The sequence below is a fragment of the Neofelis nebulosa genome, chromosome 6, assembly GCF_028018385.1.
Source record: "Neofelis nebulosa isolate mNeoNeb1 chromosome 6, mNeoNeb1.pri, whole genome shotgun sequence".
Lineage (NCBI taxonomy): Eukaryota > Metazoa > Chordata > Mammalia > Carnivora > Felidae > Neofelis > Neofelis nebulosa.
The window spans coordinates 5,316,167-5,338,182 of NC_080787.1; the positions used below are offsets into that span (position 1 = coordinate 5,316,167).

General features: G+C 49.3%; 1 protein-coding gene across 4 annotated transcripts; it reads left to right on the top strand.

The window, feature by feature from the left end:
* Positions 1 to 1,021: 1,021 nt before the first annotated feature.
* Positions 1,022 to 21,536, top strand: GPX6 (glutathione peroxidase 6). Of its 4 annotated transcripts, none has more exons than XM_058732720.1 (9): positions 1,022 to 1,323; positions 1,572 to 1,726; positions 3,116 to 3,222; positions 4,787 to 4,948; positions 5,584 to 5,769; positions 13,622 to 13,775; positions 19,426 to 19,543; positions 20,035 to 20,134; positions 21,298 to 21,536. In XM_058732720.1, the coding sequence occupies exons 5-9, from the start codon at positions 5,734 to 5,736 to the stop codon at positions 21,493 to 21,495; spliced, it is 606 nt and encodes a 201-aa protein (XP_058588703.1). In that variant the 5' UTR covers positions 1,022 to 1,323; positions 1,572 to 1,726; positions 3,116 to 3,222; positions 4,787 to 4,948; positions 5,584 to 5,733; the 3' UTR covers positions 21,496 to 21,536. The 4 variants fall into 4 exon arrangements, with proteins under 4 accessions (XP_058588703.1, XP_058588704.1, XP_058588705.1 ...); XM_058732721.1 differs by having other exon boundaries at positions 1,319 to 1,410; XM_058732722.1 differs by lacking the exons at positions 1,022 to 1,323; positions 1,572 to 1,726; positions 3,116 to 3,222; positions 4,787 to 4,948; positions 5,584 to 5,769 and adding an exon at positions 9,154 to 9,506.
* The last annotated feature ends 480 nt before the right edge of the window (positions 21,537 to 22,016 follow it).

Here is a 22,016-nt window from a genome sequence, read left to right on the forward strand (position 1 = left end):
AGCCCTTTCGAAGCCATTCCCAGATCGGTGGGCAGTCGGGGCTGATCCCTCTCCCCCGCCCCGGACTCTGAGGAGGAGGGTTAATCTTGCATCAGGATAAGTTAATAGAAATCTGTGATGCCATCTGGAGCTTGCTGTGAAGGAAACATGAATTCCATAGTTCCATCTCCTACTGGTGCAGGCACCCAGGAGAATCCACGACCTCCCAGACATTTGTGACTAGCCTTGCCACGAACTTCCTGTGTGTGTGTGTGTGTGTGTGTGTGTGTGAGTGTGTGTGTTCAAGCTAAATTATAGCAGAAAGGGAACAGGTGGGGAGGGACGCCTGAATGACTGTCAGGTTAAGCGTCCGACTTTGGCTCAGGTGGTGATCTCCTGGTCTGGGAGTTCGAGCCCCGTGTTGGGCTCTGTGCTGACAACTCAGAGCCTGGAGCCTGCTTTGCATCCTGTGTCTCCCTGTCTCTGCCCCTCCACCACTCACACTCTATCAAAAATAAATAAACATTAAAAAGTATTTTTTAAAGTTCAAATGCCTGGGTGGGTAAACTAAAATGGGCACCAATCTCAACATGACAATTCATATAAACTTAGACTGACTTTTGGTTGACATTAAGGCCAAAGTGAATAATAAAAAATAAAAATGAGTGAACTGATAGTGTTCCAAGGATATTATTAGAGAAAAGAATGCTACCTTGGACTATATTGATTAGTGCACAGTATTCCAAAAAATGTGCTTTATATTGATCGAATCAGACCTGAAATAGCGTTTCTACCTGCGGGCAGAACAAATAAAAATGTAAATTAATACATCAGAGCATGTTCTAAGGAAGAGCGTCAGGATGTAAGCTGGCTTCCAGTAGGTATTTGTTGAATTATGAGGCAGGTAGTTAGACGTGTGTGAGGAAGGGTAAAGCAGGTGCGGGCCACAACCTCCGAGCCACCTCCAAGGAATAACAGGACAGGAAAGGCCTAACCGCAGAGCCGGCTCAGAGGCCACAGCGGGGGCGGGGCGTGGGGAGGGGGGGCGAGCTCCAAGAGCTGAGCACGCGCACAAAAGGTACAACTTGCCCTTCCGGTCACAGCAAAAGCTCGTTAGAAACCCATAAATACGCACTGCGTGAATAAATACAATTAGAACAATGCATCAGGGGCAGGCGCATGCTCCAAGCCAAAGTGTGATGCACCCACTAGCTGCCGGTCAAACAAGTCAATCCAAGCCCAATCTGCTCGTACACAAAGCAAATTTAAGAGGATGCGGCTAGAGCTTCCGGGGCCGGTCCCACTGTCGCTCCGCAGTGGCCCGCTCTCTCTGTTGCGTGAACGGTACGTAGCAGCCCTATGAACTATGCCCCCACTCTGGTGTCGTGTCTCCATCCTTCCACGCGTCTGGGTCAAGAACCGAGCGAGCCGGTAACGCAGAGAAACTAGATGAACTCATGAAGGGAGGCAGAAATGATCTGTCATCTGTCTGCCTCGATTTGGGCCCCCACAGGCCCTTTACGATGCAGCCGGCAGAGTGAACGTTGTAAAAATATTCGGTTAAATCTGACACGGTGTTTTCCCGCTTGCAGGTCCCAAGGCTGCTCAGAGAACGTACAGAATCCAAATGACCACGAGGCGCCCCGGAGTCGGAGCCCTCGCATCCTCCAGCCGCTCCGGTCTGTTCTGGGTCTTGCCAGCCACCTCCACCCGGCGCTGCCTCTCACTAAGTCTTGCCGTGTCCCAGGTCTCACCTCCCGGGTCCCCTGGATGGAGGGACCCCCTCTGACTCCTCCCGGTTACGCTGTGTGATCTCATCTGTGGTCTTCTTTCCAGGGCTTCTCAAATTCTGCAGCTTTCTTGTTTATTCCATGAAACGAGCATACATCGATTTATGGTCTACCTACCCATGAGGTGTAAACGGCCTGAGTGCAGCTCACTCTGTCCAGCTTGTCCAAAAGTCACCTGCTTTGATTCATTCGGAGCTTAATAAACACTCGTCGGATGAATAGGCAGACCTCTAGATGTCTTAGAGTAATAGCTCATAGATCTGGTTGGCCGCACATAAGCCATTTTACACATCTGTTGAAATATATGGACTCCTCACTCTCTAGAAAAATGACGCTGCGCACTACGGTTATAACACCAAGGGGTTCCCGACCCCTCAATACTCTTGATGTCTATAGCGATGTTAGGTTTGCTTAAAATAGCAGGAACAGAAAATCTTTTCCTCTAAGGACATGAGTTTCATCCAGAAATTGAGAGTGGATGTTCTGGCCAAATATTTTTTCCATTTCCCAATGTATTCAGAGCCTTTGAAACAAATACAGCTACCCCTAGAAGCTCAGAGTGTCTCTCTGGTCCTGAGCTAGTGGTTCAGGCTACAGCTGGAAAAACTGTAAGTCCGCAGCTGTGCCTGTGGGAGGCTCTACCTGCCCCCACTGAAAGAGACACACACACATAGGCCTTCTGAGCTCTGAGAGCTAGTGCACAGAAGTAACATTCCGTGCTTGTACGTGTGCTGTGGCATCGAAGTGTGGTGCCCAGGACAGTTCCGTAACTGGTGACCTCGTACAAGCAAAGCTTGTGTAGAAAGCCTCTGTATGCTCATCTATGCATATGCTAGGGCTTCCTGGGGACCTAGACCAATCAAGGCTCAGCATGCTAAGAACAAGGAGACAATAGTTTGAAAGCATGTCTTTGCTAGAAATCTAAGAAGTAGAATCACACGCACAGCAGATGCGTGGAAATATGTTGTAGGTCAGCAGGAATGCACGAGCAGGCTTTTCTGGTTGATCCTGTTACTCTGCTCTACGAGATCTGTATACTTTCAAATTTCAAATTTCATTTCATTTCAAATTTATAGTTGGTTTATAGCCCAGCATATGGTCAATTTTTGTAAATATTCCATGTGCGCTTTAAAATAATATGTATTCTGCAGTTGTTAGGTGTTCTGTATATGTCTGCTAGGTCTAATTTGATAACTGTGCTGATTAAATCTCATATGCCATTATTCATGTTTTTCCTGCTTTTTCTGTTACTAAAAGAAGTATGTTAGAGTTTTCCACTATATGCAGATTTGTATATTTCTCTGTAGAGTTCTGTCAATTTTTAATAACTTTTTTTTTTCTAGTAGGCTTCACACCCAGCACAGAGCCCAGTTCAGGGCTTGAACTCACAACACTGAGATCAAGACCAGGGCTGAGATTGAGAGTTAGATGCTTAACCAACTGAGCCACCCAGGTGACCCAGTTTCTGTCAATTTTTAATTTATATATTGTTAGTTCTGGTATTAGGTGCTTACAAACTTACAGTAATTATATCTTCCTGGTGAATTATATGCTTAATCAGTACGAAAAATTTTTCTAAATCCTTTGTTATCCATTTTGCCTTAAAGTCTACCTTGTCTGTAAACAACATAGCAAATTTTATTTTGGTTTATTTATGCTTAGTAACTTCTACCCTTTACTTCCAAGCATTATTTATCTTTCTGTGTTAGGTGTCTATTTTGTCTCTTCTGTTCTATATCCCGTATTCTCTCATTCTAGTTTTCTTTTGAACTATTTGGTATATGTTTATTCCCCCTCCCCCACTCCCATAAGGTTGATGATTATATACACTTTGAACATTCTTTGAGATTACAAAATGCATCCGGGATATATGCATCCGGGATATATATCTGAATATATCATTCAGATTCTATTCATAAATAGTTAATCTGCCTCATTTTACCCTCTTTCTTGGCAATGTAAAGACCTTAGAATTTTATAACACTATATCCAATCTCTTGAATTATATAATTATATGGTATATTACTGTTGTGATTAAACATAGACATTACCTATCTAAATATATAAAGAAAAAGATGTTGTCCACATTGTCAATCTTCATAATACATTCACCATGATGGTTAATTTTATGTGTCAACTTGATTGGGCCATGGGGTGCCCATATATTTTGGGTGAACATTATTTCTGAGTGTGTCTGTGAGGGTGTTTCCAGATGAGAGTGACATATATACATATTTTTTAATTTTTTAAATTTCATTTAAATCCAAGTTAGTTGACATATAGTGTAATAATGGTTCATGAGTAAAATTTAGTGATTCATCACTCAGATGAAAGTAACATTTATTTATTTATTTTGAGAGACAGAGATAGCGTGAGTGGGGGAGGGGCAGAGAGACAGAGGGAGAGAGGGAATCCCAAGCAGGCTCTACACTGTCAGCACAGAGCCCAACGTGGGGCTCGAACCCACAAAACCGTGAGATCATGACCTGAGCCAAAACCAACAGCCAGACGGTCAACCGACTGAGCCACCGAGGTGCTCCGGGAATAACACTTAAATTGGCAGCATGAGGAAAACAGATTGCTCTCCACAACGTGGGTGGGCCTCATCCTATCTGTTGAAAGTCTAAACATAAAAAAAAAAAAAAAAAAAAAAAAAAAAAAAATGGCTGAGTAAGAAAGAATTCTTTCTCTCTGCCTGTCTTCGAGCTGGAGCACCAGTCTTCTGCCTTCAGACTCAGACTAGAACTACATCAGCTGTCCTGGTTCTCAGCCAGCTGATAGCCGATCTTGGGACTTCCCAGCCTCCACAGTCACATGAGCCGATTCCTTATAATAAATCGCCCTCCCTCCCTCTCTGTCTCTCTACCTATACATATATACACAAACATAAATACACCGACATTGATACAGATATCTATATATTTATTTTTTAGATATCTACATATTTAATAGGAGATACATGTAGATATAAATAGGGATATATCTATATATTTATCTGTTTTATACATATCTCAAAGTGGCTTTGGAATTGGATAATGTGTGGAGACTCGAAGAATCTTGAGGTTCATGATAGAAAAAGCCCAAAATGCCTTACCTCACTGTTGCAGAAACAGACATATGAAAGGCTGCTCGTGGTAAGGGCTCAGAAGGAGGAACACGTCAAGAACAACTGGAAGAAGGTTCGTGACCCCTTCCTGGCGCTGCTCCAGCCTCTGCTCCCATGGTCGTATCTGTCCTGTCTTCTTAGCAAAATCTCCCTGCTTCCCTCCCCTAAGAATGTGTGTGGTTGTATTTAGTGCCCACTCAGACCATCCGGGGTAATCCCTTTATCCCAAGATCCTTAACTTGATCACATCTGCAAAATCTGCCAGATAAGATAACGTCTCAGTTCCGGGGATTAACACCTGAAATCTTTGGGGGCCGTTACTTCAGTTACCACAGGGTCCGGATTTGGGATCAGAACATACTTGAGTGTGAGTCCCAGCTCGACATATTACTGGGCCTGGAACTTGAGGAGCTATTTGTTTTTACTCTGTATTTATATCCTTACTTATAACACGGAGAAAGTATTAACCTTATGGTTATTCTGGTGATGCTTTCATAAGAAAATCTACCTAAATATTCCTGCTACTCAGTAAACAGGGAGTTGATGCAGACTGATTCTCCTCCCTTTCTGTTCCTCGTATTCTGTTCGCTCCTTCCCCTACCCCCCTGATGTCCCCTCTCCCCTCACCACTGCTCTATTTCTCCTATCTTCTCCCCTTCTGGTTCTGCTGCCCCTTCTGAAGCCTGCGTTTCTACTCTGCTCCTGCAGGTCGTGTCCAGAGAGAGGACGAGTTGCCCCAACATAGGCTGGGAGCTGCAGGGACCTCCCTGGCCAGAACTTGGCGTGAACCATTGGTGGAGAGTCCCCTGGAAGAGGTGACACTTCCCAGCTTCCCTTTGTGGCCCCTGACTTGACCTGATGGCACAGGGACAGAGACCAGTGCTTGCTTTTCAGGTAAGGCCACCCGAGGCCAGAGGGGCAATCGCTCCACTTTCTGGGCCTCTGAAAGCCCATATATGAATTCAAGAAGCTAAAATATTCAAGCATTAAAATTTTAGAGGTTTCCGAGTCAATACTTTCTCTTTCCAGTCTTCCCAAGGTGAAATCTGGTCAAATTAAATCACCAAGAGGTCTGGTGGCCTCCTCTTAAAAGATGTGGAAATATGGGGGCACCTGAGTGGCTCAGTCGGCTGAGCATCCTACTCTTGATTTAGGCTCAGGTCATAATCTCACAGTTTGTGGGTTCGAACCATGCGATGGGCTCTGTGCTGACAGCTCAGAGCCTGCTTGGGATTCTCTCTCTCTCTCTCTCTCTCCCTCCCTCTGCCCCTCCCCTGCTTTCTCTCTTCCTCAAAATAAACAAACAAGAAACAACTCAAAAGATGTGGAGAAATGAAAAGATACAAAGCGTCAAAGGCAGTGAAGATGTTCATCTCATAGTCCCAGATCCCTGCCCAGGTGACAGGCTTTGGCTTGCAGTGTCCCTTCCTTCCCAGGGAGGAGGAAGGCCAGACTCACAGAGGCTCTGGGACATCGCCTTGCTGGGGGGCAGCTGGGTCTATGGAGGACGAGTTGGTTAACTCTTGTGGCTGCCACGGGGTCTCCAGCGCCCACAGTTGTGCGTGGACACGGGGGCACTCCCTGGAACATGTGGGTGGGAATAGTGGACATTGGCTTCACCTGGGAAAGGGCACGTTCCCCTGAACATGTTGTTTCCTTTGTCTCACTGAACACAAGAATGATCTCTCAGAGCAGATGAGGGTGGGATCTCTGGCAATGGTGGCAGGGCCCCCGAGGACACAGTTTCAGGACCAGCGGCCCTCCTGAAGGCCACAGCCAGTCTGGATCTGAGGCATCCTCAAGGGTAAGGCCGTAGTAGTCATGAACTTGGACAGAAATGTAACAGCAAAATCATCACTCTTCTCAAAATCCAAATACGTGTTGTTAGTGCATTTAAAGAAGTCAAAGAAGTTTTAAAATCAAACAAAAAGTTAGATTTGAAGCCAGGTAACATTTCTTTTTTTTTGAGAGAGAGCAGGAGTGGGTGGGGAAGGGGCAGAGAGAGGAAGAGAGAGAGAATCCCAAGCAGGCTCCATGATATCAGCGAGCAGCCCAATGTGGGACTTGATCACACGAACCGTGCAATCATGACCTGAACCGAAATCAAGAGTCTGACACTTAGCCGACTGAGCCACCCAGATGCCCCATGGCCATCCTTTTATAAAAAACGCCAGTCACATTGGATTAGGGGCCCACCTTACTCTAGTATGACCTCAACTTGTCACACTGGCAGCAATCCTATCTTCAAATAAGGCCACATTCCGAGGTCCAGGGGGTTAGGGCTTCAATATATCTTTTGGGGGAACATGATTCAGCCCCTAACACCCTATGATCTGGGGCAGATCACTGATCTGCCTTAGGACCCCTCCCTATGATCTGGAGCAGATCATTGCCCCCCACCCCCACCCCAGGACCCCTCCCGATGTCCTGTAAACTGCTCAGTCCTGACTGGGTCACAGAAACAGCAATTGAGACAAACTGATCTGAGTCTCACCCTTTTCTGCCCTAGGCTTTAACAGACCTGATCTTGGGTCCAGTTCAAGGCCTGGTCAAGCTCTTTAGGACCTGATTAGTATCTCAGGCCTCAGAGAGTTACCTCTGAAGTCTTATTTGATAGAACTGTGTCCCATTATTTTTGATAAAAATATGTAACTAATCTATCAAGAAACCTTTCAGGAACGATCCCAAAGTACTGGCCCAGGTTTTACCTAAGAGGTCAAGAATCAACACCCTGATAGGTGGACTTGGGGTTATGGAGCAAGTTCAATCTGCCAGAAACGTAGTATTTACAGAGTGAAGGATAGGCCCGGAAATTGGGCCGATGTCAAATCTGGAGTGCTCCATAGAATTTCAAATTAAAGGTGTAGGAATTAGGGAGGAACCAAAGCATTTTCAACATAAGAGTGGTGTCAACAAAGTTGATCTCCAGCAGATCATACAACAGAGGCAGAGCGTGGAGGAAGACGGACACAGAAGACTCTGGAAGGAAGGAGACAAGGGATGGACCAAAGCAAAATTCCTGGAAGCAGGTCAGGATGCAGGCTCCGAAGGAGGAGAGAAGGGAAATGGAGCCCTGACATTCATTCCGGTGGACCGGAGACAGGTGCATCCTGGTGCGCGCCCCACACCTTCACTTCTGGCTGCTGGAGGCCCCAACCCAAGGCGCTCGAAAGTTCACGAGGAATGTTGGAACGAGACCTGGGGAGCTGGGGTTTGGGGCCATCGGCCCTACTGATGATCTGTGATGAAGGGTCCTCACCACTCAAGGGAGGGTTACTGTATGATGAGCAAATGTCCCCATGAGAGATGGTGGGGATTTAGTCACAACTGATGATCCATATGGGAGAAGACCAAGGGGCTTACAACAGGAACCCTGGGTTTGCTCTCATCTCACCATGACCCGCTAGTGACCTCCCTCCAGCCTCAGGTTCCTCGAGCACGAAGAGGAGTGTGTGAATGGCTGCTTGCCCGTGTCAGGCGCTGGGCTCAGTCCTGTATCGTTATCAGCACTGCTGAAGCCTAGCAGGTAGACACTATTAATTATGCCCATATTACAGATGAGAAAACTAAGGTTCAGAGACCTGAGCCTTTTCTGCATCAAGGAGCTGGTCAGTGGTGCACAGGGGTCTTGAACTCAATGGTCTCTGGCACCTCATAGTCACCTCATAGTCTGCGGTTGGGCCATTATTTGGGGGCTGAGAGCGGGGAGAGGCCGGAGAGCCTGGGAGTGCATGTAGGCCTGCGCACCCCGCCCCCCCCCCCCCCCCCCGGAGGGAGCCTTCTGCTCAGCTGCTGCAAACGTCCTGGGGACCTGCAGGCTGGAACAGGGATCAGCGACCAGGCCAGTTTACAGGCCCCTGAGAAGAGCCGGGAGATCTGAGCCGACGGGAAGCGTGTCTTTCCAGAGAGTTCGCCAGCCTCGGGGTCAGGCACAGAGGCGCGCGCGGGTGATCCTGGCAGAGGCGGGGAGGAAAGGGCTTATAGCCGAGAAGGAAGGACTTAGCACCTCCGTTCACAGGGGTCTTTAGCCGAGCGGAGCCGAGCCGAGCCGGCGGGCAAACCGGCGGGAGCAGGTGGGAGAGCGGGTGGGGGCGCCTCTCCACCCAGTCACACGCCTTGCAGCGCCCCCGCCCGGTGTCGGTTAGGGCCTCGCAATGACAGGTGTTTCGGAGGAAGCGGGCAGGTGCTTTACAGAGAGAGACCCCAGCCCAGGGCCGCTCCGGACTCACAGTGTAGGTCGTTCTCTCCCGCGACCGCCCTGCAGGTGTGACCCCACCGACCCCGGCTGCGCCACCTACGCGAACGAGGTCCTCTCCGGGGGACACTCGGGCCCCGCGGCCAGACTGCGTCATTAGGAAACACAGTGTGCCGTGACTACTGATGGAGGTTTGGGACACAGGACCGAGAGGTACCGTTCTCCAGGACTGCGCTTCTCAAACTTTACTCCGCACACGAACCACGTGACGCTCGTTTTTGAAAAAGCAGATTCTGATTCAGTGGCGGCAGCTTCACTTCCAGAATGCGGGGAGCACCTAGGGGCGGCCGGTCACTTGGAGAGGGTGGGGACGGCACTTCCCGGTCCCAGAGAGTGGCCTCCGCCGCCACCCGCCCGGACACGTGCGCCAGAACAGGTGCAAGACGTCTCCCGGATGCACCCAGGCTAGCGGAGGGCGGTAGGCGCGAGGGAGGGGCGAGCGGGCAGGGGGGAGCGGGGAAGGGGAGGGGAGGAGGAGCGTGCAGGGGCAGCGGGGAGGGGACAGGGAGAGTGAGGAGGGGAGAGGGGAGGGGGCAGGTGCGTGCGCCCGCGCGCGCGTGTGTGTGTGTGTGCGTGCGTGTGCGCGCGTGCACGCCGCCCTGCGATTGGAGGGCGCGCCTTCGCCCCGCTCCCGCCGGGCGCTCAAAAGGGGCCGACGCTCCGGGGCAGCGCAGAGCCTCCTGGCCGAGCGCGCACCGGCCATGGCCTCGCCGCTCTGGGCTTCGTGCCTCATCACCCTGTTCCTGGGAGGCCTCGCTCAGCCGGCCCCGAAACCGCAGACCATGAGGGTGAGTGTCCCGTTGGGGACCCAGCGGACCGCAGCGCCCGACGACTCACCTGGCCTGCGGGGCCTCGTCTGAGGCCGAGGTGTCCGGAGCCCTGCTGAGCGGCCCCCTGCCGGGCGGTGGTGCCACCGCAGGTGGGACCCAGGCTGCCTGGGCGCCGCGCCCCTGGTCTGGAGCTCGTGGGAAAAGAGCTGGCTGATGCCGGGATGCACTCTGGGGCGTCAGGGTCAGGGAACAGGGGCTTCTTTTTCCCGGGGAATAATAAAACACACAAGGCCAGTATTTGTTGGCCCAATGTAATTTTAGGGGACGTGGGCTGGTGAGCAGCGGTTGGGGGTGGGGTGGGGGTCCAAAGCTTGTACCAGAGGAGGAGGATTTGCTCTCAGGTCGCAAAGCTCCTGATGCCCCGAAGTCCCCACACTGGAGGTCACCAGCCACCCTGTAAAACATGTGTACGAGCCTTAGGACACAGGGTGGGGACTCCGTAGGTGCCTTGAGGTACCAGCAGATTTGAACTTTAAAACCAGACAAATTCATTCAAAAACAGCCTCACTTGTGGCCTTAAACCAGTTACGTCCCTTTTTCTTGGCCTCCCCCTCGTCTGTAGAAGGTGGAGAATACCGTGGTAAAGTGCAGGGACCCCCAGACAACAACCAGAGGGGAGGCCCCCCACGAACAGTCAAGAAAGAAGTCTTGAGACGTTTTCAGTGCAGAAAGGTGGTGTCCCTGCACAGGGACAGGACCCGGGGACAGGAAGAGCTGCACTGGGGTTGTGAGGAGTGACTGATTACAGGAGGTTGGGGGACAGCATAAGGGTCAGGAATTTGGAAGCAAGGCTTCCAAGACCTTGAGGGGCGAGCTGCTGTTACGATAAGGTTAGTTATTACTGTTTAGTAAGACCTCAGTCCTGAGACCCTCCAGGTGTGTATTGATCCGTATGTTTGGTGACGATTGCTAACGTATATGTAGGGGGGTGTTTGTGGTTAGTGAAGTCACACTGACCAGAGCAAAGCTGCAGCGGTAAAACGTGAGAGGAAGTCTCGCAGGAGCTGTAGGAGTGTTACGGTCTACATGCCTCGGGAGCCCTGCCTGGAGACTGCGAGCCACAGCAAAATTCGGCCTTTGTTCGTTCTTCTCCCGTCACCCGCAAAGTTTCCGATTCCGCAGGTCTCGGGAGAACCCAGGAACTTCCATTGCTAATATGTCCCCAGGTGATACTTGTCTAGGTCCGCAAACCACTTTGAGCGCTCTGCCATTGGTCCCTGTGATGTGTAAGATGACGCATATAAAATGCCCAAAGACTGGTAGCTGTTGTAAGAGCATTTCCCCTCTCTGAGAGGACAAGACGCAACCTGTGGGAGGCATCCGGTCTGTGCCAGCCACTGCCGCCTGGTTGGGGTGGACTTGCAGCGGTAGAAAGCCGTCCTCTGAATAAACGGCTGCATTTTAGAGTATCCTGATCCCTTCAGACTGGAGCAGAACTCACCTTGGAGTTGGGAAGGTCCACCCTTCAAGTGTACGGCTTTCTTGGGGTTCTGTATCCCACTTACGGGGTGATATCCACGTGAGAGACAAAAGCCGGGAGTTGTTGAGTCCAGACGTAAGGTCGCATGAAGGCAAGAGGTGCACGCATCACAGCTCTTAGAATGATTTCAGTGTGTGTGTGTGTGTGTGTGTGTGTGTGTGTGTGTGTGTGTTACTGTTTATTTTTGAGAGACGGAGAGCATGAGCAGGGGAGGAGCAGAGAGAGAGGGAGACAGATTCCGAAGCAGGCTCCAGGCTCTGAGCTGTCAGCACAGAGCCCGACGTGGGGCTGGAACCCACCAATTGTGAGATCATTACCTGAGCTGAAGTCGGTCACTTAACCCACTGAGCCACCCAGGCGCCCCTCCATGTGATGTTTTAAATTAAGTAGCGAAAAAGGCAACTAGTAGGAAGGGTTTGCGTGGAGCCAAAGCAGAGGCACAGGAACACAGGCGCACGGATGACAGCATCTTAGGGGCTTTCGGAGGCCAGCGTTCCCAGACGTTTGGATCAACGTGTGTGCTCCGGTGTGGACGAACGGGCAGACACCTAGAGAAGGCACCTGCCCAGGATCACCTCCTCCTCCAGGACAGTGAGGAAGCAGCTACAGACTCGAGAAGTGGACAGCATGTGGCCTTTCCTTGTGGAAGCTCGTCCATAGGCGGTCCCCTTACTGCTCCAGGCCGTCCTTTATGGACCAGATCCCTGGAGGCTCCCGCTCCATCGTTCTAGAATCCTCTGACTTCTGTGCAGTCTCCGGGGGTCTGACATCTCCTCAGACAAGAGCAGTCCAGCCTGCCACCCGGCCCGGTCTGCCTGGAACACGGCTGCTTGTGGGTGGGCAGCTCCTTCCCCTGTGTCCCATTTCATCCAGGAGCAGTCACGGCTGTCCACAACAGGGGGCAAGAAAGATGAGTTCTGCAGCAGTGGGCACCGCACTGGCAAGGCTCTGGGCACGGCCTCCATGGGACCCAGATGGAGAACACGTTATTGGCCCAGCTCTGGGGGAAGGAAATCACAGTTTAAGAACGTATAGATGAAAAATGGATGTAAAACCGCAGAGATCTCTTAAGCAAACTCTAGAAGGGCTGGGATGACTGGAGCATGGTGTTAGCGTGCAGTGTCAGAGCACGGGGGACACTCGTACTGATCTTCCAGGGACGGCTAGAGCGTCACACATGTTCGTGTGCACATACATACATGTGTGCATGCATGCAGACATATACACACGTGCATTCACATGCATGCACACACACGTGCACACAAATGCCCATGTGTGTGCCTACACATATGTGCATGCGCATATATACACAGGCACACACATACAAACATACACACATGCACATACAGGCACTTTTTTTTTTAAAGATTTTATTTTCAAATAATCTTTACACCTGAGGCACCTGGGTGACTCAGTCGGTTAAGCCTCTAACTTCAGCTCAGGTCCTGATCTCATGGCTCATGAGTTCAAGCCCCACGTCGGGCTCTGTGCTGACAGCTCAGAGCCTGGAGCCTGCTTCAGATTCTGTTTCTCCCTCTCTCTCTGCCCCTCCCCCACTCATGCTCTGTCTCTCTTTCTCTCTCTCTCCTTCAAAAGTAAGTAAACATTTTTTTTTTTTAATTTTTTTTTTCTTTTTTTTTTTTAAATTTTTTTTTTCAACGTTTTTTATTTATTTTTGGGACAGAGAGAGACAGAGCATGAACGGGGGAGGGGCAGAGAGAGAGGGAGACACAGAATCGGAAACAGGCTCCAGGCTCCGAGCCATCAGCCCAGAGCCTGACGCGGGGCTCGAACTCACGGACCGCGAGATCGTGACCTGGCTGAAGTCGGACGCTTAACCGACTGCGCCACCCAGGCGCCCCACATTTTTTAAAAATTAAATAATCTCTACACCAAATGTGGGCCTCAAACTCACACCCCCAAGATCAAGAGTCACATGCTCTACCGACGAAGCCAGACAGCCCCCCCCCCACACACAAAAAGGAATGTCACTTACAAGACACACATTCTAGTGGTGGCCTCGCCATAACTAAAAATATTGCTGGAAAAAATGTCCTCAGTTCTTAGACTTCCACGGTACTACATGAAAGACCGTCAAGCACTTTGCAAAAGTCCACGGGTGTTGGGGATCATTGTTTGTGTCAATATCATCTCATTATGGTTGTTTTTGTTACATTCCAGATGGATTGCTATACGGGGGTGACAGGCACCATCTACGAGTACGGTGCCCTCACGCTCAGTGACGGGGACTACATCCAGTTCAAGCAGTACGCGGGCAAGGTCGTCCTCTTCGTCAACGTGGCCTCCTACTGTGGCTTGACAGCTCAGTATCCTGGTAAGAACGCGTGTTTCAATTCTTTTGGAACCAGCTTTGTCAGATGGCCACATCCTAATTCCAGAGGTTTTCCCAATTTGCCATTGGGGGAGGGGGTGGTGATCACATGCGTCCGTCCCCCTCAGTCCTGCCACCACTCTACTCCTTGGGGGCCAACAGAATTATCTCCAGATCTGAGAAATAAGATTCTCCCGAAGATGCAGTCAGAGGCCAGGAACGTACCTGTCACCAAACGAGGTGGTTTGTTCCTCGACGCCCTGAGGTAGAACATTTACTGTGGGGAACCATGGGGCTCCTCAGTAAGAAGGTGCTGGAAAGAACTTATTTGAGAATCTGGGCTTGTGTTAGGTGCTCTGGGGCAGAATTCAAGGGGTGGAAGCTTTGCCCTGAACTGGATGCTGTCAGGAAGTGAAGAAGTGGGGACAGTTCTGTGACAATGATTAAGATACACCTTCATAGGGGCGCCTGAGGGGCTCAGTCGGTTAAGCGTCCAACTTCGGCTCAGGTCATGATCTCGCGGTCCGTGAGTTCAAGCCCCGCATTGGGCTCTGTGCTGACAACTTGGAGCCTGGAGCCTGTTTCAGATTCTGTGTCTCCCTCTCTCTCTGCCTCTCCCCTGCTCATGCTCTGTCTCTCTCTCTGTCTCAAAAATAAAATAAAACATTAAAAAAAATTTAAAAAAAAGATACGCCTTCATAGGGGCACCTGGGGGGCTCAGTCGGTTAAGTGTCCGACTTCAGCTCAGGTCATGATCTCACTGTTCACAAGTTCGAGCCCTGTGTCGGGCTCTGTACTGACAGCTCAGGGCCTGGAGCCTGCTTCAGATTGTGTGTGTGTGTGTGTGTGTGTGTGTGTGTGTGTGTGTGTCTCTGCCCCTCCCCCACTCATGCTCTGTCCTTCTCTCTCAAAAATATACAAACATTAAAAAAAAATTTGTCTCAGTAGATCCTATCTATGAGGTAGGAGGATAAAATAAGGCTAAAACTGTAGCCAGGGAAGAAGCAGAAGTCCCTTACATTGACAAGAATAGGGAAATTTGGGGCATTTTTGCGATTTGGACAGGGTTCGTGTTTTGTCTGTGTGACAATGTGATTATGGAGCGGTCTTGTTTTGTCTTAAGTCCTCGTGGTCCCGTGTTGTGCGACACCGATGTCCTGTGTAACTGTACCAGGGAAATGCCAAGCCGTGGCTGGACTCCCAGGCCAGAGCCTGGCTTTCAGGGGCCGCCTCTGTCTTTCTTGCCCGCTGGTGACAACAGCAGAGAGGACTGATCTCTGATCTTTTGGGAAACACTCGGGTTCCACGGCACTGCCCCAGGACAGAAGAGGGAGATGTGGTTTTCTAAGCGATGATCTTCGGTGTGGTGGCCATTTGGGAAGATGCTGTGTCTCTCCAAACCTGGCCCGACCTTCTGCCACGCCTGAGGTGGATTCTTTCTTTCCGTGAGCTCCTGGGGAAGACTCTGGGTTCCCTGTTGGTCCAGACGTGGTTATTTAAAGTTTTAGATGGATTGCAGTAGAGATAAATGCAGTTTCTGACACACCAAGAATTTTCTGCCTTTTTGAAATGCTTGTTTTCAAGGTTAATTCAAAAGGTTAAGTGCATCAAACGCTACAAAGAACGGAATCAAAATAATACAGGAACAGCTTTTAAGAAGAATGTTCCACATGTTGACATGTCCACATTTGGTATCTCTTCAACTGATCAAAAACAAATTTCCTGGGCGCCCAGCCTGGGTGGCTTAGTCAGTTGGTTAAGCGTCCGACTCTTGATTTCGGCTCAGGTCGCAATCCCGTGGTGTGTGAGATCGAGCCCCATGCTGTCAGTGTGGAGCCTGGTTGGGATTCTCTCTCTTTCCCTCTCTCTGCCCCTTCCCTGCTCACGCTCTCTCTCTCTCTCTCTCTCTCTCTCTCTCTGTCTCTCAAAATAAATAAATTTTTAAAAATTTTAAAATGGAAAGTCCCATGGATTTGTCCTTTTTTCTTTTTATTCCCATCAATTTGTCTTAATGAAACTTCAATCATAAGAAATCCAAGAACTTTCTCTTTTTTTTTTTTAAGTTTTAATTTAAGTAATCTCTATACCCCATGTGGGGCTTGAACTCCCAGCCCCAAGATCAAGAGTCTCACACACTTCTGACTGAGCCAGCCAGGCGCCCCCAGGAATTTTCTCTTTTAACACCACTTAAATTTAAGTACATGGCAACCTCATCTCTAAGATACATGGTTCACTATATTTTGATATTTTATTTTATTTTATTTTATTTTATTTTATTTTATTTTATTTTTTAATGTTTATTTTGAGAAAGAGAGAGAGAGAGAGAGTGCAAGTGGGGAGGGGCAAAGAGAGGGAGACACAGAATCCAAAGCAGGCTCCAGGCTCTGAGCTGTCGGCACAGAGCCCGACTCAGGGCTTGAACTCACAAAGCATGAGATCATGACCTGAGCTGAAGGCAGATTCTTAACTGACTGAGCCACCAGGTGCCCCTAAATTTTGATATTTTAAAATTAATACTTAGCAGGTGCTATGGTCTGAATGTTTGTGTCCCCCCAAAATTATATGTTGAAATCCTAATGCCCAATATGATGGTGATAGGAGATGGGGGCTTCAGGAGGTACTGAGGTCATGAGAGTGGAGCCCCCATGGAGGGATTAGACCCCACAGAACACCCAACCCTTGCACCGTGGGGGTACACAGGGAGAAGGTCACAAGGGTGGGACCCCTATGGAGGGATTAGACGCCACGGAACGCCCAGCCCTTGCACCGTGGGGGGACACAGGGAGAAGGTCACGAGGGTGGGGCCCCCATGGAGGGATTAGACCCCACGGAACGCCCAACTCTTGCACCGTGGGGGGACACAGGGAGAAGGTCACGAGGGTGGAGCCCCCATGGAGGGATTAGACCCCACAGAACACCCAGCCCTTGCACTGTGGGGGGGACACAGGGAGAAGCTGGGCAGTGTGCAGTCTGTAGAGTAGAGAGTCTTTGCCAGAAACCACCACAACGGCACCATGACCTCCGGCTTCCAGTTTTCAGTTCTGTGAGCAATACACTGTTATTGTTCATCAGTCTCTAGGTCTATGGTATTTTGTTACAGCAGCCTACAAGGGCTAACACGGAGGGGACTGCTTGATTTAGGCAAAATTATATGAATTTTATAATTATATCTAATATATATTATAATTATATGTATATAATTATATAATGTACATAATTTAATTAAATATAATATTTAAAATAAATTATATAGTTATATGTAACATAAAAGTATATTATATATATTATAATTAGTTAATTTTCGAAGAACCACAAAAAAAAATGGTTCACATTCACCAAGGGACTCTAAAGACTTTTTAAATTTAGTGGTGAAATTGTGTATAAAAAGATACTCTCAAAAGCACAGATTATGGAAAGATCTTACATTTAAAATAGTTTGGGGGGGTCACTTTATATTTATTATTTTTTTATGTACAATTGGCCCTAGGAAAAACCCTGAAAAGCTACAGACTAAATTTTTACTTAATTTTTACAACACCTCAGGATCTAATTATAAGAGCCTAAATAACAGTTTAATATCACTTAGCAAGTAGCAATTTTCTCCCTTCAAACAGTTAAATTGGAAACAATATAGTAAGTTTAAAAGTTATGACGTTTAGGGGTGCCTGGCTGGCTCAGTTGGTAGAGCCTGTGACCTTGATCTCAGGGTCATGAGTTCAAGCCCCACACTGGGCATGAAGCCTACTTAAATTAAAAAAGCAAAAACAGGGGCGCCTGGGTGGCCCAGTCGGTTGGGCGTCCGACTTCAGCCAGGTCACGATCTCGCGGTCCGTGAGTTCGAGCCCCGCGTCAGGCTCTGGGCTGATGGCTCGGAGCCTGGAGCCTGTTTCCGATTCTGTGTCTCCCTCTCTCTCTGCCCCTCCCCCGTTCATGCTATGTCTCTCTCTGTCCCAAAAATAAATAGAAAAGCAAAAACAAAGTTGTGATGTATAAACAGCAATTCCGTGGAATGAGAATTGGCTTTTAAATGTTCAGTTTTATGGGGCGCCTGGGTGGCGCAGTCGGTTAAGCGTCCGACTTCAGCCAGGTCACGATCTCGCGGTCCGTGAGTTCGAGCCCCGCGTCAGGCTCTGGGCTGATGGCTTGGAGCCTGGAGCCTGTTTCGCGGTCCGTGAGTTCGAGCCCCGCGTCAGGCTCTGGGCTGATGGCTTGGAGCCTGGAGCCTGTTTCCGATTCTGTGTCTCCCTCTCTCTCTGCCCCTCCCCCGTTCATGCTCTGTCTCTCTCTGTCCCAAAAATAAATAAAAAACGTTGGAAAATAAAAAAAATAAACGTTCAGTTTTAATTTAAATTTGTTCTGAAAAGGGACTGTATTCACAACATTTAAAATGTAAAAGATACAAAAGGCTTTAACAGTGCAAACATCCACATTTCTTTCTTTTTGGGAAACCACTGTTATCCGTTTAGGGTGTAGACTTTCATAAACCTCTAATGTCTATGCAGGCAGATACCTCTCTCCTGTAGAAATACACGAATACACACGTGCAGTCCCGCACCTTGCTTTTTCACATAATCAAGCATCTTGGATGTTATTGTGTATCAGTGCGTGATGAGTTTCCTCATCTATTCGAAGGCATAGTTTCCACTCTGTTGCTGCGATATAATTTATTAAAGTAGCGCATGAGAATCGTAAAGAGCGTCTCATTCAAACTTTACTCCAGATGGGGAAATTGAGAGAGTTAAAGGAATCCGCCGAAGCATTAGAGCCAGGATCGGCTAGGTGTTTCTGCCACAGGAAGGGACTGTTCTTGAGGGTTAAAGACAAAGGTGAGTACGGACGGTCGCTGAAGAAACATACACAAACAGGAAGGCACTGTCACTTAAGAGGTTTTGGGGGGAGGCAGCTGCGGCAGAGCACAGAGCGGAGTCTGCGTGGACTGACTGGCACTGGTAATGCGGACCGAATACGTGGGGACTGAGAGTGGCTGACGATGAGATGCTGGCAGGGTCTGGACACAAGTCAGCAGCTTCTGGCAGCAGGAGAGCACAGGAGTTTGTGGTCTGGAATCCCCGTGAGCGTTCCAAGGAAGCAGAGTAAACAAGAGGGGAGAGAATGCTCTGGAACCAGGCTCTGAATTTCTGCGCCCAGGTGACAGTACCCGAGAGTGCTCCTGGGAGGAGGCCTGGGCATCAGGTGTGTGGTCATGGGGCATCGTGGGGGGTGAGTAGCTTGTCCATTTTGTTTGCCTTTGCCTTGAAAATTTTTGGCCAGTCAGTCAGTCTACCACTAAGGAAGGGGGCAGTGGCATTTAAATCTTACTTCCACTCAGAATCACACAGGCCCCCGCCCCTGCCCCTTTCCTCACCCCTGCCCCACAGGGCTAACCGACCTGTGCTTTCTAACAAGCACCCCCACTGGATGACGCAGCAGAGCCACTTATGGGAACCACCACACAAGAACAATGGCCGCTGTTTGGGTCTGTTTCTGGAAACTTCTGTTCCGGCTTCTTGCTCTGCCTCCTCAGTCTCTGTAACCTTGAACTTCTCGCTCATAGTCCTCAGTTTATTCATATGATCAATGGATCCATCCAGTGGTCTTTCCCTGTGCAGGGTGGCCTGCAGGCCAGTCTGCCCATGCTGCTGTCTTCCCACAGAACTGAACGCACTTCAGGACGAGCTGAAGCACTATGGCGTGGTCGTGCTGGGCTTTCCCTGCAACCAGTTTGGAAAACAAGAACCGGGAAAGAACTCAGAGATCCTTTCCGGGCTCAAGTGAGTGCCTGCTGGGACCCTGCAGAGACCCTGCCAGGATTTCCCTTCCTCCTGCCTGGAGGCCAGCTTCCTCTGGAAACTTCCCAGGGTGGGTGGTGGATCGTTGGCTCCAAGAACATCGTTGTGAAGCTTTGCGTGCAAACTTGCCTGCTGGCCGTGCTCAAGCATTCGCTCTGCCTTGAGCTCCTTGATAATGACATGAGGGGAATGTCCAATGGAAAAGAAGTACGGGACGACGGCAGGAATGTGGGCAATAAAAATGAATCGGGATCCTGACCTTAAAATAAATATGCCTTCCAGTTTTCTTGGAAGTCTCTACTGGCTCCATAAAGCATGATGTCCTGACTCCCAGAGACCCCTCTTTCCTCACCTTCCATCTTCCGTGTGTCCCTCTTTATCCTAACTTCCTTTTGTGGTAGAGTTATGGTGGCCTTCACCATCCCTCCTTGTCCTAACTTGCGCCCTCTTGGGAACACGCTGGTTCATTGCAGGTATGTGCGTCCAGGTGGCGGCTTCGTCCCCAGCTTTCAGCTCTTTGAGAAAGGGGATGTGAATGGAGAAAACGAACAGAAGGTCTTTACCTTCCTGAAGGTAAGTGCCCACACACCTGGCAGGCGTTGGTCATAGGCAGAGATGCCCCGAAAGCATGGGGTTCGTTTTGGATCAAGGTTGGACTCCTTGGAAAGAAATGCCTAAATAAGTTCAAGAATCATGGCAATGTCCACGGAGAGGCTCGAGCTTCAACTACAGGAAACGTAACCTGTGACAGTCCTGATGTGGACCAGCGCCCCTTACTGAAGGGTAGCGATTCACTCTTCGGTGGTCGTTTATGGAATCCCCATAGGTGTGAGGATCTCTGCCCACTGGGAGCGCAAAAGTACTAATAGGGCCCAGCCCTTCCCTGGAGGCTCCTCTCCAGTCAGAGAGACGGACATGGAATTCATGGAATTCATAATGTAGAGTGCGTATGGCAACTTGTGTTAGCATCACCGAGTCTTAGAACCACCCAGGTTCTCTTAGGCCACAGGTTCCCACATGCTGGTCTGCCAAACAAGTCTGGTCCCCGTTGAAATTTTCACCCATCCATTGCAAACTGAAGGAAAAAAAAAAAAAGGCAATGTGGGGAGTTTTTCGCAAAGCTCAGCTCCTTGAATCTAAAAGACCATCATTTATTCTGATATTAAATTATTTGTTAAATCCTATAAATTGCCATTTCTGTTGCTCCAAAATGGTGATGCTATTGATATTTCTTCGACCTAATCCTTTCAAAGTCTGCTAATTTTAAATTTTACAGTTAGGTAGACTTTTGATTTTTCTTATTGTCAAAATAAATGTGGGTTATTCTACATTCATCTCCGGAAAATAGTTACTAAACCTTTACCACCCTATGAAGCCCCAAACTCTGGGAACCGCAACTCTAAACCGAACCATTTCTCTTTTCGGGTAAGAAAACCAAAGCTATAGAAATGGTAGGACTTGGCAAAGAAAACAGAAGCTATTATTTTACTGAAGCACCATGATATAATCATGGCAGAGGCAGACTGGGAAGGGAGGAGTATTTGCTGTCATACTGTCTAGCTCTTGGTTGTTGTACTGGTGATGTTGCATTAAAATGTGTGGTTCACTGGGGGCACGTCGGGGGTTCACATGTTGACACGTGGATGGTGAGTACTCTAGGGCTCCAGATAAAACTGGACCTTACAGAAGCACGGGGGAAAAAAAAAACTTTTCTATTTTTCATATCTCTGCTCCAGAACTCCTGCCCTCCGACCTCGGATCTTTTGGGCTCACCAGACCAGCTGTTCTGGGAGCCTATGAAGGTCCATGACATCCGCTGGAACTTTGAGAAGTTCCTGGTGGGGCCCAACGGGGTCCCTGTCATGCGCTGGTTCCACAAGGCTCCCATCAGCACCGTCAGATCGGACATCCTGGAGTACCTGAAGCAGCTATAAACCAAGTAGAAAGGCCCAGAGGCCGTCAGAAAAAGCCACCTGCCTCCATGCCTTCCTACCCCGTGTCCCTGTGACCCCGCCATCCTGGATATGCGTGCGTGTTGGTGTGCGTGTGCTGGTGCGTGTGCTTGAGAACAAGGCAACGAAAACCTATCTCCCCAGCTCTCTGCTCCCCGAATATCAGGTTTTTTCCACTGCATTGCAAAGGAAAAGCAGATTTCCAGGTAGATGGCTCAGACTACCAAATATCCCTGAAAAAGGTGATCCCCAGGAGTTCTGGCGTCTGTCCTTCCCCATCCTGGAGGTTTGAAGAAAGCAGGAACTGGCAGCAAGACCCTCAAGACCCCCTTCATAACCTCTCCTGTCCTTGAAGATAGCCCTGGGGTGGAAGCTCTTCCTCTCCCAAGTGAGGCCTTCTGTCCCCCACACCCTGCACATTCCTACAGGGCCTCTGAAGTGCGGGTGAGGGTGGAAACCTGGGGTCCCTGAAGGAAGGCAACTCCCTGATGGGGGCCCCCGGC